This window comes from Colossoma macropomum, unplaced genomic scaffold (genome assembly GCF_904425465.1).
Source record: "Colossoma macropomum unplaced genomic scaffold, Colossoma_macropomum, whole genome shotgun sequence".
Taxonomy (NCBI): Eukaryota; Metazoa; Chordata; class Actinopteri; order Characiformes; family Serrasalmidae; genus Colossoma; species Colossoma macropomum.
The window spans coordinates 20320995-20338009 of record NW_023494785.1 but is presented as its reverse complement, the minus strand read 5'-3'; the positions used below and the strand labels follow the sequence as shown (position 1 = coordinate 20338009).

At 39.6% G+C, this 17015-nt stretch overlaps 2 protein-coding genes across 2 annotated transcripts; one reads left to right on the top strand and one right to left on the bottom strand.

The window, feature by feature from the left end:
* The first annotated feature begins 1100 nt into the window (after window positions 1–1100).
* On the top strand, window positions 1101–5306 carry yrdc (yrdC N(6)-threonylcarbamoyltransferase domain containing). The gene is made up of 6 exons (XM_036586582.1): window positions 1101–1313; window positions 3222–3417; window positions 3497–3611; window positions 3710–3829; window positions 3930–4060; window positions 4640–5306. Exons 1-6 carry the CDS (start codon window positions 1151–1153, stop codon window positions 4704–4706), a joined length of 792 nt encoding a protein of 263 aa, XP_036442475.1. The 5' UTR covers window positions 1101–1150; the 3' UTR covers window positions 4707–5306.
* Window positions 5307–6827: 1521 nt separating this feature from the next.
* LOC118813723 (glycoprotein endo-alpha-1,2-mannosidase-like protein) lies at window positions 6828–16195 on the bottom strand. The gene is made up of 4 exons (XM_036579216.1): window positions 15541–16195; window positions 13415–13524; window positions 8164–8240; window positions 6828–7743 (listed from the first exon to the last, which is right to left on the bottom strand). Exons 1-4 carry the CDS (start codon window positions 16037–16039, stop codon window positions 7107–7109), a joined length of 1323 nt encoding a protein of 440 aa, XP_036435109.1. The 5' UTR covers window positions 16040–16195; the 3' UTR covers window positions 6828–7106.
* Between the last annotated feature and the right edge of the window lie 820 nt (window positions 16196–17015).

Below are 17015 nucleotides of genomic sequence, written 5' to 3'. Positions count from 1 at the left end.
GATCAGATCATTCAGGACCACGTCACATAAGGCAATCTTGTCTTCCATCACAGCCACGGTTGCACCCAGAGCTTCAACATCCTGTTGGCACTGAAAAGATGCAGAGTTGATCCAATACAACTGGGTGATCAGGATGTGTGGATGCAAAATAAATAAATAAATAAACAACTCACCTGATTTTCAGGAGGCTCCGTCAGCCCATTGAAGCTATCGGTGCCTTTTGGTTTATCTGTAGCAATTGGTGAACAGTATGTGCAAATCAATATTAGGGCCTATTAATGAGAAAAAAATCATAGTTAAAAAGAAAAAAAATATATATAACACCTCGTGTTTCTGACCTGCCTGCGATGCCATCAGTCAGTCTGGCTGCGACTTGTTGCTGGGCTTCGTTAACTGAGTTAATAACCTACACATGGTGCTGGCTGAATTTCACTGATTGGCGCCAGATTTGTGTAGAGTAACCTGAAACAATACTCAGGTAAAAGTGTTCTTACTTTGGTGAAATGATACTTTCCAGAAAACAGCTCGAGTAGATGTACAACAGTGCCGTGGAACCACTTAATACATCCAGCATCAGTCAGTAAAAGAACTGAGGTTTGTTTGGCATTATTCAGTGAGAGATGCTGTCACCAACCTAATGTAATGAAATTGTAACAGTGAAAAGGAAGATTCAGTTCCTCAAGAATATGTAAAAATGTAAAAACAGTATAAAAGTTTGTGCGCTCCCTCTGTTCTCTTTAAATAAAACAACTGCGAGTCAACATAACTGCTTGTGTTACCGTCCAGTTTATATATATTTCATCAATAAGATGGTGTGAAGTCAGATACTGTGCGCTATCATTGCGTTCATCTTCGAAATAAACAACCCGACACGTGAAATATTTCTCTGCACACCGAGAACATAAATCGATATTAAATGTTTTACTTTAATTACATTAAATAATTGTTACACTACTTAATAATCATAAATCGACATCTGTTTTAAGACATTTGAACAGACGTATTTTACAGACGTAATTTATTCCTAACGTCCTCTACTGAGTAGAGATAGGACTTTTATTTTGGAATTTTCTCGTCTTGCTAGACAAAACTTCACGGTTCTGGTTTCTAGGCGGAACCATGCTGTAAATTGCTTGAGCGGTGCGGTTCTATGAGTCTGATCGCGTTTGTTCGTACGTTAACCTTCTCTTCACGCTTCTGTGCTAACAGCACTGTGGGAGTCAGAGCTGTGTGTAAAGAGATGAAGACCACCGTGCTGCGTTTAATCCCGCAGCCTTCAAACGGGCCTCTTTCACAGCCGGCAGACAGACAAGGTGCGTTGAGTTAAACTATCCTTCAGCTCTTTAGCTTCCATATAAGTTAGACCAGCGAGGGAGAGAAACAAAAAAGCATAAATATCTGCTTTACAGGCCCATTTACATTATACCTCCGTTTATGATGAACGTCATGTAACCTATTTGGCTTACGCTGAATCTCACATGGCTCCCTGCTCCCTAAGTAGTGTACTGTGTAGGCCAAGATAAAACAGATTCTACACCTAAAAATGGCATTTTATGTTGAGTATAAAGCCATTTAAATTCAGCTGCAAGACTCCTTATCTAATATTTAGTGCACTATTTCGGTGTAGAAGCCATAGTTTCATTACCTATGCAGTACACTATTTAGGGAGTAGGGAGCGAATTGAGATTCAGCCTTAGTTTCAGAGCCAGGTTTTCCAGCTGTCATTAGTACCGGTCGGCGGATCAATCAATCAACGATTTTGGAGTATCGTTACTTTCGATCCTGCCGTTTAGTTTCTTTTTGAGAATCGATTCTCACATAAAAAGCTCAGTGCTAAGTTTTAAGCAGCTAACTGGATATCTATGCTTTTCTTAAACTTAATGTGTCATTGATGATGAAAAGGGGAAGATACTGATTAGAGAAAATGTTGGTTGGTTGACTGAATTTGTCAAATAAAAGTGTGAGATAGGAACTATATTTCCTTCCATGCTTTATTCACACACAGGCTGGCTGAATCTTAAATGGCTCTGTACTTCTTATATAATGCCCTGTGTACATCATGAAATTCTGTCTTCTAAACCCAAATAGTGCACGATTTGTCCAATAAGTAATTGTGTACATATGTCTGAAGCCCAGATGATGTTTATTAGACACATGCACTGTTTGGGGGCAGGAGCCAGTATTTTAATTAACTCCTAGGTAGTGCACAATGTAGGGAGCAGGGAGCCATTTGAGATTCTTAGAGAAATACTCTATAACAGTCAGTTTAAGTGCCAGTAAATGGTAGCTAACAAAGGCTTTCTAGTATTATTTGTGATGTGCACATTTACTGGTTTTCACTGTAGAAATACAAAGAATCCCCCATTTGCATGTTCAAGAAAATGTAAAGGCCTCAGTTTCTGTGTTAGGATGATATTAGTATTCAGGGGTGGGAAATACTGGCTGTTATTTTGGAAGTTTTGTAGTTCACTCAAGTATTATTGAAATTGAACATATGTAGTCCTACTCAGTTACTTTTCTAATCGTAAAAACAGACCTCTTACTCCTTATTGTTTCTTCCTCCTTATTTCATTTAGACCTTCAGAGTGCTCATTACAAATCTCAAAGGCCAAGAGTTTTTTTTCTTGCCAGTTAGTTGACTTTCTGTTGACTTGAATTTGTTGTTTTTATCTAAACATCCAACCAAATTTATATTATAAAATGGGGCTCACAATTATGGTAAATGTTTCTGTGCAAGAAGTAGTTCCACTGCACCACCACTATTACCAAATGCCACCAAAGAAAACTGAATTCGTTTATTAAGTTACTTTTTACTTTTATAGTTTGGGGCTTCAGTTTAAATTGGAAAAAATGGACAGTCTACTCATACCTTCGCTTAAGTATACTTTTTCCACCCTGTTATTGGCATTACTTGGTATAGAATTAGAATAAGTTAGTGGTATCGCTCATCCCAAGTCGTCATCGTGTCTGCTTGGGTTTACCGTCTCGAGGTACATCAGTTGTGTTATTATAGTACCAGCCAGTATTGTCTTATGTGTAGTGAAATATTTTGCTGTACTATTTTTTTAATCATTATTTGCTGTATTTTGTGAATAAACATTATTCATATTTATGTAAATAAATATGTCCTGCGTCTCTGACATGCTGTGAAGTGCATGTACATCCTTATATGAGCTCTCCTTGTTCTGAAAGTTTTTTCTCTTTCTCTCTCTTAAATACAGATGGAGGACAAATCCTAAACTTAACAGTAACGGCTTTGAAAGATGGACAAGTTGTGGCTGTTCCTACCGACACAATATATGGCCTGGCCTGCCTGGCTCAGAATTCAGAAGCTATCAAGAAGGTTTATGATATCAAAGGGAGAAATGGCAATAAGCCTTTGGCCATTTGTGTCGGGGAAATCCAAGATATATATAAGTGAGTTTTCTGCCATTTCATAATACCATCATGTAATGTTGAAGCTGTTGCTACATCATAAACACATTTTTGTCCACAGGTATTGCAAAGTAGTTGTAAAAAAAGAGCTACTTGAAGATCTTCTTCCTGGTCCAGTAACTCTTGTCCTTGAAAGGTCTGATACACTCAACAGAGACCTCAATCCATTCACTAAGGTGAAAATCTGACTTAATTATACTAGTTGCCAAGCAACTTGTAATCTGTTTCTTTGAAGTATCACTTACACGTGTCTGTGTGTCGTACTGACCTCTAGCTTGTAGGAGTCCGCATCCCTGACCACCCCTTCATGAGACTCTTGTGTCAGATGTGTGGTGAGCCACTTGCTCTAACTAGCGCTAATGTTAGTACACAAGCCAGCACTGTTGCTGTTCATGTGAGTACTGAAGTTGTAGATATTTGTAATCTTGTCCTGTATCTAGGAAAATACACATGGTATGTTTTATTGATTTTTCTATTATGTGCTGCAAACCTAGGAGTTTGAGGATTTGTGGCCAAGACTGGCTGTTGTAGTGGATGGTGGCCCAATTGGACACCAAAGTCGTCTGGGCTCTACAGTCGTAGACCTCTCTGTACCTGGCAGATATCGTATCATTAGACCTGGCTGGTGAGTATCATCCCCCAAAGATATCAGTGAACGCTGGAGTAACTCTGAAATTTATGTAAAGCAATAACAAATTCAAAATTCAGTTTAAACCTTGAAATCACTACACAAAGGTTTGGAATCACTGTTTTCAATAATATAAAACAAGTTTGTTACACATACATGACAAAATCTGAAGAAGCTGAAAAAAATTGAAATTGTAGATGTGTCTAGAATGATGAAATGAGCTTTAGATGATTTCTAAATAACTGAGAAAGCTGTAAAACATTGAGAATGACATTAACATTCATGTTAAAATTAACATCCATAATGCCTTGTATTTGAAACATGGTGACCAAAACTTCTGAATAAGTCATTACAGTCTATTATTTATCATTTATTAACTTTGTGCCTTTGAAAATTTGAAATATTGAATAAAACATTTTAAAATACCTTCAAGTATTTAGCTGATAGTTTTTCAGGCTACACTATATATGAAAAAATAGCAATTCTTAATATGATTTAATTTTAATAATTAATAATATGTAATGTGGCATGTAGGTTTTTGCTTGTTTAGAAACTCTTTGTCTCTTTTTCTCACAGTGCTTTTTCAGCTACTGTTGCTGTACTCGAGAACAAATATGGATTATTGGAGGATTCTGTTAGTTAATGAGTTTGTAGCTCACTACTCCCTTCCAGCTAAAGCATTCAGTTTGACACAGGCCAGCTGGATTCTAAATGATAGGACTAAAAAGCTAGAAAGTAACCATGGATATTTCAGGACATGGGATTGTGCTATTCCAAGAGAATATTTTTCTTTGGATCTGGGTATATCATCATCTGGCTGTGGGACTATCAGAGAAAGTCTTTTTATACATCTTACAGTAAATAATAAACCTTGGGAGTCATATGACGTAGAAAATATTAGACACAGAACATTTAACGTTGGAAATGAACAATCCTGACAGTTTGGTGCTTTGTCTGATAATGGAAAGTGTTCTATTTTTCATATTCGTTATCATTTTCATTTCTTCTTTTTTTATTTGTATTTATTTGAATTGTGATATACTGTATTCTACAGGAGAGCTGTTTTATTTGGAGAATGGACTTAATGTTGATAGTGCAATTAATGATGTACTATGTTGCATTGAGGACCAAAAAGATTTCTTTCATATGAATACGCACAGCAGACATTTAAGATGGTTCTCCAGTATTGCAATATCAGTGCGCTTTCACATAGATGAATGTATGTAAATAAATGCAAAATAAAAAGTGGCTTTTATTCAAATTTACATTGTGCGCTATTATTTTCTTTCCAATTATGTGGTGGTTATGTGGTGTTTTTTTGGATATTTGATTTGCTTGATGAAAATAACTGTCTAATACTTGAATCTCTTCCCCAGATGGGCTAATTTTTACAAATGTCTGTCAGTTGGTGATTGTTCCCCTCAGGCACGCTTAGGTGGAGTTAAGTTCAGCTCAGAAAGAATGCCTTTAATTCATTATCTGGATGAAAAGGTTCACTTAGGTGGTTGTGTGTTTGCTGATGAAAATGGCTTGGTGGGGGGGGGACACTTTAAAAGTGCCTTTATTGCATTTTGAAGTGAAAGCCATACTGTCAGTGGTTTCTTCCAGGTCTCTGACTTTACAGGCGTCTAAGTGTGCTGTTTTACTCCTGACCTGAAATCCATTCAGATAAAGAAATGTCTGTATGAAACAGACTTATTGAAAAAAAAGCACTTTTTGCTTGGAGTGCTCCAAGTCTTTCCATGATTGCATGGTCCATTATGTGGTTAGTACAGTGTAGCAAGTAACACCTCTGCCCTCCATGTTGCAGACTGGGGTTCGATTCCCTGCCTAGGCAAGCAAAGTATACCAGTAAAAGTCTTTTGACACTACCTTCTAGTCTCCTGACACTACCTTCGCCTAACTCTGTGAAATTATCAAACTGTAAGTCACTCTGGATAAGAGCGTCTGCCAAATGCTGTAAATTTAAATGCCTATAGTGCAGCTTTAACTATGCATTATATAAGTTATGGGGATTTGGAGACCTCTGTGGTGGAAATGTGTAACTGCATGCAGTGTGCAGAAGAGCATTTTGAATGTTCTGATGAATCTGATCATTGTGAATGTGTTGAAAGAATATCGAAAGAGACCTCAGTCACAACTTGGTGAAGGACGTGTCTTCTGAGGATGCAAGGGTATTATCTACTATTGTCATCATATCTTCATCAGTGTAGTGTTGATTTTGAATTTCAGACCTAAAGATTGAGCTGGATCTTCTTTTTGAGCCTGTGTGCGATGTTAACTCTTTTAAATGATTATTTCAGGCTTTACAGGGTGACTCACAGCAGCATATGGACACCATATTTTAGTGTTTTGTTGTCTTCTCCTGACTCAGTAATACAACATTTCAATTTTAACAGAATAAATCGTACATAGTGCAGCTTTACTGTACATCACTCTATAAGTGTATAGTCTAACTTGCTAAAATGTGAACATATACTTATCTCACTGAGGTTTGCTGCATCTTAGGCAGCAAATACATTTATACTGAGTACTACTTAATTACCATTAAAAAAATTATGTAATTTTGTTAGGTCCAATAAGGTTTAGTTAGGTTTAATGATTTATTCATGCATTCTGCAGGAAAGTTGTACTTTTGGACTTTGGAATTTCTGAAAGAAAATCGATTATTTTAATGGAGGGGAGTCAATATCTTCAGTTACATTAAGTACAGCATCATGTAAGATCTGGAGAAAGACCTATGTCATTGAAAAGATCTCCAGGCCACTATACTGCTAGACACCGTAAATAGGGGTTGTTTGTGTTTTCCCTTACTGTACTGAAGTGAGTCCATGCATCTTAGGTAACTTCTGTGATTATTTCAAAAGATGAGGAGAAGGAGGTCTGGTCACTCAATAGAATTTTTTGAGACATCTGTTGTAGCACATGTTCCATTTAAAATGTCCTTGACTTTAAAGTCAGACTGCTCATTTAATAACCTAATCTCTCACACAAACAAAAGCACACACCCCACAGTTCTGTGAACTTCAAATGAATGCACACTTTACATAAGCCATTGTTCTTTCTCTCTACTGAACTGTTCAACCCATCTTCTAGTCAGCTCTAAATAGAGATCAGGTTCATGCGGCTGGTAGTCCAAGTACAAACGCGTGACAGTCTTTTTAGGAACTGCTCTCTCAATCTGCGTGCCCTCATGCCACTCATTGAAAGAGGTTACGGTGACGATCTCAGGCCGCACGTTCAGTGCCGCCTGTAGGGCGGTTTCATAATATCGACCGTTCACCCTGTTGCGAGTGTTGTGGTTGTTCCAGGGCCGGATGCTGGTGTCGATGTAACCGGGCCCCACGCTAGGCACAAACAACAGATTGTTGCCATCACAAAAGGTCTTGATGCCCTTCCAGTTTTGATGCGAGGAGCCGTAGGAGAAGCCATTGGACGCGAAGTAAGTATACATCCCATCAAAACCCCCTGCAAGGATGTCATTTTTGTGCCGCTCTTCAACGATGAGGGCAATGAAGACCCCATCGTAAGGGGTCCCACGCACACTGTGCGAGCCCGTGGAGGTCAGCATCTCTGCCCAGGCCTCTGGAGGTGTCAGGTATGAGTCGTAGATGTAGAAAAGAGGCAGTGCTTTTCCATTACTGGTGGTGAAGCGGTAAAAAGCCCCATGATCGCCATACCTGAATGCACACGAAAGAAAGCTTTTAATTTTTTACAACCTTCTTCTCCACATAACAGCAAAAAAGTAGAAGGCCAACAATCTGCAGCTGAATATTTATGAGAGCTGCAGTTGTGCCACGGCTTGGAAAGAAGCGTTAGTGGAGAAGTCCCATGTCTCTCTAAATGTTTTAGAGCATCTGATCTGACACAGGTTTCACTTATCCCAGGGTCTCGCACAAGAGCAAAGCATAAAGATGTTTCCTGGACTGCGGTTTCACTAAGCTGCAGACTGCAAACTGTAGAAAGGTAGATGTCTACGGTTTACTGTGCATGACATCAGACCTCTCTTTGTGTACCACTTCTACATCAGGAATAAAGTGGGCTATGACAAGCAAGGTAACTGTGTCAGTTGGGCTGTCAGGTTAGAATTTCAGACCAACCTGTCAATGATGTATTTGATGTTTTCATGAACACTATGATCAGTTCTTCCTTTGTAGGGCTGGATATGGAACGCCACCTAGAAAGGTACAAAGCAAACCTTGTCAAGTTCAGTAAGCTTTTACCCTATTTTCCTTCTTCCTGTGATTTACAGTGCAGCACATATTAATGTACCTTCCTATAGCTATTCCTTCCTTTTTTTCTTTCAGTCAAGCTACATAAGAAGTTTATTACCCTTCAGATCACTGCATTCTTGTGCCTGTCCTTGGTGTATTCAGTCACCTTTTGATGAAATGAGCTGAAAAGACTTTGACTTACCAAAATAACAAAGCCTGAGAAAATTGACTAAATGTAAAATATTCAGAGCTATGCAAGATGCTCAGAGCTCTGAAAGCCACATTAAAGAATTTTTCCTGGCTTCTGATGTCTTCTAAAAGATGAGCGAGGCAGATTGTGTCCTAGCTGACCTTTATCTCTTTCAAACCTCAACTGCAATTGAAAGCTTTCTTTGCCCTTGGCAGCAACAGCAACACAATCTACTTTCACAGGTGTCCTATTAGCCATGTTTGGCTTTTACCTTGAGTTTATTGTGTATACTGCATGCTGTATGAAAAAAAGAGAATTTCATCAGTTCATTCCTTAACCCGAGGAATGAGATGAGGAAAATGCCAAACTTTCATCTGTATTATTCTATTTACACAGTTATGTAGACCTAGAGATTTTTATTTTGTTTTCTTTGCTAAATGGTTTCAATATATGGGATCCTCAGCTGTAGCCTACAGGATTTACAGCGACTGTCCTTCATAAGGACTTTCATTTAAGATAAACTGGCTCTGTGTTTGCAGCTGTAATTGTGTTGTTTTTATCTCTTAATGTAGATTTGGACTATAGTCCTATCAGATCTTTTTTCATTGATGAAAGTGCCTCACCCATTGCAATAGGATCACCAGAACACTTTAAATTATATGTCATCAATGTGAGAGACTTGTTCATAGGGTCGACACTAGGAGGGGGCACGTGGGGCAAAATGGCTCTGTGAAGCGTTGAGTGTAGCCATTAGAGAGATGGATGTCAACACCTCACAGCACACTAACACAATCAGCATAACATCAGTGTAGTGAAGGCATGTTGCCTCTGACAGCCTCCTAATTCAATTACTCTCAGAAGCCCATCTTGGCTGTGTTTGTCCTCTGTCTGCCAAAACGATTCTGTCTAAATTGGCCATATTAGGATTAATAATAGGTTTTAGATAAGATATTGGACAGAAGCTAAACTAAAGAATGTCTCAGTGCACTGAAGAGTGCAACCATCTGAATGTTTATTATGTATCTTCTGCATTCTATCAGTACAAGGCATTTATTTTAGTTTTAATGCATTTGAGGGTAATGTAGTTAGTAGATGTTATGGGGCTGTGCTGAAGGAGGAATATTGAGCCCTAATTTACAGTAACTGGTGCAGCACAGCACTCTTCATGAGACGCAGCCTCATGTCACGCTGACACTGAGGTAGAAAGGCACTAATGGATGGAAAAGGCACAAGCCACTTTATGGAAGCACAGGCATTTTCCGTCTGACACTTTGAATAAATGAGTGTGGACCAGAGTGGGGTGGATTGTGTCAGGGGCATTTGGGTGCTTTTATATTTATGTAGATAGTGGCAAATAAGTACATAGTAATGGATTTTGATGTAAAACCCACCATAATCATATCCAGACCTTTTTTCCCCTCAACGTTTGAAGCCTAAGTGTTGAAGTCAAGGTCCCCCTGGAGGATATATTCCAGGCAGGAAAGGAATAGTTGGTGCAGATTTTTTCCTCAGGTAACTAAGTACACTTCTGCTCACTGAGATATATCCATCTTTTTGCTGAGGGCAGCCTTTGCCGAGGTTAGTGAAGCAGCTGCCTTTGTTCAGCGTGTGAGAGGAAAAGCTGGCATCATTTCCACTTAGATGAGTGAAGCCACTGAACGATCCAGCTCATGTTCCAGTAAGAAAAGATAATGCTGAATACTAGACAGAGCACGACAGCTCTGTTTAAATACAGCATGCGAGATAACACACACTGTCACCCAAAGGTAAGAGCTTTGTTAGATGTGGCAAGGCTATTGCAGAGCTGTCCTCATAAAATACATGCCTTGAGCTATGAAGAAAATTGTGAATTGCATTCCATTTTATTCTGATGTTTTACTGAAGCATGATGAATAATGCTATTATTCAAACAAGATAACGGGAGTGGACAAACTAACTTGATTTAAATTAGTATATATATCAAAGCTGTAAGGTTGACCTCCGATAACATGGCCCTGTTCTGGCACTCATGTTTGGAACGGTAAATAACCAAATTGTGAGTTGAGCATTATGGCATCGTTCACCCACCCCAAAACCCCTCTGCGACATGCCCTAGTTACTGGCTGGAACGCTTCGAACCCCTCTGGGCCTGAAATGTTCAGGGAGGCAAAGTAAGTCATGGGTGCAACAACACATGCGCATGCGCAAGGTCACATTGTGAACCATTTTATTGGCGTCCATAAGCACTTCAGAACTGTTTCAAATGAGATCTCTCTATTAGGAGAAGTGTCACTGCACTGGTATAGTTATGGATCTAAGCACGGTGTCACTTATCAGTGGCCATTCTCATGCTATGTATATTTGATTGCACAACAGTCACTTTCGAAAATGATTCCAAACGTTCTTACTTTGCAAAACACAGTAGATGTAATAAATGTAAAATATTAAATGTAAAAATATTAGATTTGCAGCTGAGCTGTGCACTTTTGTTCTCATCCTGTAAGTCAAAACCTTTTTCTTTTTTTTGTCATACAGTACTGTGCAGTAGTCAGAGATCACCCTTCATTGATTTGTGGCCACAAAGTACAAGTAAATGATTTTTCTGTTAAAAAAAAAAAGGAGAAAACATATGAACTTCATTTCTATGAATGTTCTATATCCATTTGTAACAATTTTGTAAATAAGAATAAGAGCTGATGTATATTGGAAAACACATTTTTATTTCTCCAATAAAGGTGGTATTAATCATAATATAGCATTGATATTTCTTGTGCAAAGCCAACTCCCAACATATATCATGAAAAAAATCTTTAAAATGGTGTATTATGTACTTCTTATATTTAAAAGAAAATTACACAGAAGCTTCAACAAATAAACAGAATAATATTTCAGTATTGAATGTGTCCACATTTCGTTTTTTTTGCATCTTCCTTTCTTTTCAGGAGACATGCTTTTTCAAAGAAAACCAATGAACTTTTTCCAACACCTCCAAAATTCAGTCTTTGGAGTTTGTTGTATTTTCTGCTTCTTGTGGTCCAAGTAATCCCAAATATATTCAGTGATGTTGAGCTCTGGACTCTGGGGTGGTCAGTTCATTGTTCTGAGAACATCAGCAGCTTCTTTGTTTGATTTGCATTTTTTCTTTTTTGTCTATTTTCTTTTAATGGCTTCTTGACAGCTTCACATCCTTTCAGACTCATAGTGCTGAATTGTCTCACAGTGGAAGGATATACAGAAAAATCTGTGGATTTTCTTCAGATCTAAAGCAATAATAGAGCTTGATTTTCTTCTCTCTCTCAAAGACTTTACAACTGTTATTCAGAAATATCTTCTGAAAAATGAATAACTTGTATCTAATGGCCATTTTGGAAATGAAATAAATGAAGGATGATCTCTGACTTTTGCATAGTAGAATCAACAAAGCAATCACATGCACTCTTTCTGTTCTTCCAGATGCAAATGAGATGTGTCATTTCTTACTCCTCAGTTTAAAACAGTGGAGGGAAGAATACTACATCTCTGTGACAGTTATGGTACATTAAAATTGCATGGGCCAAATGGGTTGTTTGGAGCGATGCTATGAAAAAACAACCTTTGGCTGTGGGTGATCCAGCATGTTTCAGCCTAGTCTCTGTCTGCCACATCTGTAAGTGATCTAAATAGTCACTTTACATCAGCAATAATTTTGATGCCTTTCTTGTACTTATTAAAAGAACAGGAAACCTGTTGATTTATAATGGAAGCCCACGGGCAGTGTATTATGAGTCAACAGGTTTTTCCTCTTCGTTTACTAAGTACAGGCAAAAGCGTATACATTATCACCCATGGTAAGTGACCATATGCTACAAATACAGCAGAGGTTGGGCTAAAAATGCTGGAGTATTTATTTAAAGAGCCATCTGTTTAAAGAAAACCAAAAGTAGTTTTCATGACATCATCTCAAGAACCATTTTAGCACCTTTGTTTTTGAGAGTGAATGTGTTTCACATCTTGAGTTGAGCTTAACTACGAAGTTTCATCATGGTCTACTGCACAGCTACATTTAAAGTCTCTCATTCACCACTGAACTAGAGCCAAGGCTCATAAAATAACTTTTAATGTAAGAATCAAATAACTTTTCCATAAAATAGAAAGGTTGGCTTCACAATGAAAGGCCTTTGTGCAGAATGCATGCAGGTATTGCGACGCAACGCATCTTAACAAGCCAACCGGGCATGCTGAAATGCGGTGTGCATTATTAATGGGCCACAGCTGGGGAGAGTTGCCCTTACACGCCTTTCTGTTATCACAGTCATACACACACACACACACACGCCCCACTCAGTCCTACTGCTCAGCATCAGCACACACTTGCATAGTTGTAGCACTGCTGTACAGCTGTTTAAACACACTAACAACTGCCCTGGGGTTTCTCTTCTTTGCTAACATGATCATACACTCAACTACAACATCCGAAGAGCTGCCGGGTAACATGTTTACAGTCCTTCCAGTGCTATAGAACTAAATACAGAAAGAGAACTGTCAGCAGCTGCATCCGTTTGTATGTTCATACATGCTCAATTTGAAGATTTCAGTGAACATGTGAACATTATTGAGTCCAGTTTGAATATTTGAATGTGCCTGGGCCAAATAACATCTGTTCTCTCTTAGGGCCTCTCGTCCATCCGCTCCGTACCTTAATGAGGGGTTCTGATGTTACATGGGTTGGATTACGAAGCAGTGTAATCCAACCCATGGATTATGGAGGGTAAAAGTTTGATGAGGACTTTTGTAAAGTAGCAGAAGGGAAACGTTAGCTCACTTGAATTCTCTCAGATGCACAACATAAACAGTTTTTGTCAAGTGCTTCCTTCTGTATTTCCTCCCTTAGTTTCACTGACGGTGTGCACTATTAGAGTCCAAGTTGTCTTCAGCAGAATTTTCTTGATCCTTAACAAGTCATGCTGATGCAGGATAACAGATGCTTACCTTTAAACCGTGCCGGACAGCTGCGTCCAGGATTGATGGTACCAGGTCTTCAGTGGGCTCTCCATGGTCATCAGCCAAGCCCGGAGGATACCACGACAGCACCAGCACACCTTCATTCACACAGAAAAGAGCACTTACAGCACTGGACATTATAAGGTTGATGTACACATTGAACATCTCCTCAGATCTTTTATTTTAATTCATTTGAGAAATTCTCTTGTGACTGCAATCAGATCTAACATCTATAAGTGTTCTTTGGAGCAATGCCACAGAAAAAACTACTTGTGACTCCCTAAAGAGCCTTTCAATGTGTAGTTCTTTAAAAAAACTACCACTCAACTGAAAGCCTTGTTCTATGGCATCACTCCAAAGAACTCTTTTTGGAGACTATATTTTTAGGAGTGTAGGAGTTTCTCCGGCATTGGCATGAGACAAGAGTAGGTTGTTGAAGATCTTGCGGTATCATCCAAAACTTCCTTATAATACTTTGCTCAGCTTCTTTAACTAAATTGAATTTTTGGCATCCATCAGATGTGTGTTGCCAGTGACACATTACCCACAGGCCCCATTAATTAAAGACAAGGCACCTGACCACAGTCCTGGCCAAGCAGGCTGTTCTCATGTTCTCACTGTGTGGCTAGAGATCACTCTGTCAGTGTGGTGTATTTTGTTTGCTTCAAATGGCACCTATATTTAACAAAGCATGCTTATTTGTGCTTTTTAATATTTGTATATAATTTTGATTATTTGCAATTTGGTTGCGTAAAGACAGAACACCGCATGATCCTCAATATATATCAGGCTATGTTTGAAACCAACTGTTCCACAGATACAGTGCTCTGTATTGTATTGTATTACTAGACCTTCGGAGCTGTCCACCTAAACAGTGCTGAATCTTCCCATAAACTCTAATCTTATAATTCAGTTATAAGGGGTTCAAGCATGTAGGGAAAAAATATTGTTTTTGTTGGTAATGTTAAGAATTGCTACTATACTGTATCTAACTACTATAGATTATCACTACTACAGCTAGTATATTGTGCTGCTGTTACAATCATTACTACTATTAGAGCTGGGTGATATTGATAAAATTTAATATCATGATATTTCCCAAATTTATCACAGTATAAGATAATGTTTGATTTAACATTTATAAAGTTGATGCTAACTTACTATTCATTTAATGTTTATAGATTTAAGCATTTTTTCTAAACAAACTGAAATACTTAGTGTATTGCGTTTATTAATTTATTAAAGTTAACTGCCAGGGTCTGGATACCACAGCTAAAGTGCACTAAGTATAATTAAAGAGTTTATTTAGAGAGTTTTTACAATTATATTTATCCATTTGTAAATTTTGGATAGAATGAGTGTTTCTACAGAATACTGGGCAGTGGGCAGCGCTGCCACCTCACAGCAAGAAGGGCCTTGATTCGATTCCATGGCCATGCAACCAGGGTCCTATTTGTGTGGAGTCTGTATCTGTGTGGGTTTCCTCCCACAGTCCAAAGACATGCAGCCAGGCGAACTGGAGATACTAAATTGCTCCTAGGTGTGAATGTGTTTGTCTGTGTGTCTGCCCTGTGATGGACTGGCAGACTGTCCAGGGTGTTTCCTGCCTTGCAACCCAGGAAGATTAAGCAGTTTAGACAATGTGTGTGTGTGTGTGTGTGTGTGTGTGTGTGTGTGTGTGTGTGTGTAAAGCCTGTTCCCAATAACATATACATAGCTATATACATTTTACAATAAAACCCTTCAATTTAAAATCTAAAAAGAAGCTACTTGGCAAGAAGGTCACAGTGGGAATTATACCAGGGATATAATGCTCATCATTTCCAAACATATTGCTAACAATATCAAATATATTGCTCTTAAAATATGCTAAAACTAAAAAGCAATATTGCAGTATGTCAATTTCATGTTATACTGGTGGACAATTTATCACCCAACACTAACTACTACGAAAGTAATATGTAAGTTTTGTAATTATGAAAGTATGTGACTAGTACCCACTAAAGTCCTGGGATTTTAAGGGGTTAAGGGCTTAAGATGATTTGGATCTAAAGGGGCTCCAGAAGAGATTTCATGGTCATATGGGACAGTATTAACTGCACCTTGAACTGTACCTGCACCCGCTGCTCCAATTTGTTCCATGTGTGACTCCAGCACCTCGGGGTCCCTCGAGCTGTACGGCCCCAGTTCAGGATAGAAACTGGACGCGATGTCCTCCGGGGGCACGTGCCTTCCTCTCGGATAACTGGCGGCGATTTTGGGGTCCCAGTGTGGCACCAGAATGTGGTCCCAGTGCAAATATCTCTCGTCCATCTGCGGGTTCCCGTACCACATGTAGTAAAATATATGGACGTCGTAGGACATGCCTTTGTCCGGACTAGAGTTCGAGGCTACTAGTTTGGGGTTCCGTGCCTGGGCAGGTGAGGGCTGGACGTCGCTGGACACGGAGCGCCGGTCAACTTTCTCCCCGATCACTGGCAGCACGTCTGCGCCTGGAGCCAGAGCCGAGAACCCATCAGTGGGCTTCAGAGTCCTTAAACCCATCAGAGTGGCGAGCACGAAGAGCGTGAAGAGAAAAAGGGCCACACAAGCTCTCCTGCGCAGTCGAGCCATTGCCTAAAAAGTCCTTTCTTGCCACGAGTTGTGAGAAAAGGAAGGGCCAACCAGAATGTGCAGCTTACAAGATCATCTAGAATAACTGTGCAGCTATGTGCCTCACACAGACGCCCACATCAACCTCACAAAGTACTCAAACTTGTTCTCCCAGACCTGCACGCACTTTAACAGCGTCACTTAATGCTTACACAGCAACACCGGACACAGGAGACCTCTCACATTATTGCAGATTATAATGTATCACTGCACTGTCGCTGATCCACACTGCGCCGAGACCAAACGTGTTTTCTCCGCATACAATACATTCAGGTGCATTGTTTACTGCCCACAGTTTAAACTACAGTCGACGGGCATAGACTCAACTCCAGATCGGTGTTGCTCTCCTTGGATTCAGCGGATTATCCTACTTTTATACGCATATGAAAATACAGCAAAGAAAGGTCGCTGTACATGAAGCATCTGAGCTTGTATTAGAGCGTGCTAGCCAGGGCTGTTATCCCTCCGCACTTTATTCCACAATCCGTTTAAGCCTGCAGTCCAAGGGCGCCTGCTGGTGCGGTCTGCAAGAGACCCGCTGGCTGTTTCGGTCTCTGAAGCAGAGCGCTGTGAAGTGGCAATGTTGCAGGAAACTGCAGCACGGAGGAAGAACAGGCGAGGATCAGATATGTCACCGTCGCACCACCTTCTGCGCGAGCGCGCGCTCGCTCGCTCGCTCGCTCTCTCTCTCTCTCTCTCTCTCTCTCTCGCTCTCGTCTTAACTACCGCGGCGACGCTGCCGTTGTGTAGGGTGGACAGTGTCTAAATTTGCATGCTCATTTGCATGTTGTTTTCTGATTGGTTGTTACGCAAAGCATACAATTGAGAAATACCTTGAGGTAAACATCAAGTCAGTCTAAATCACAAAGACAAAAACAACACCTGACCAGTTTCAAATCAGAGGCCATGGTAAGACTGGGCCCAGTGAGCCTTAGGC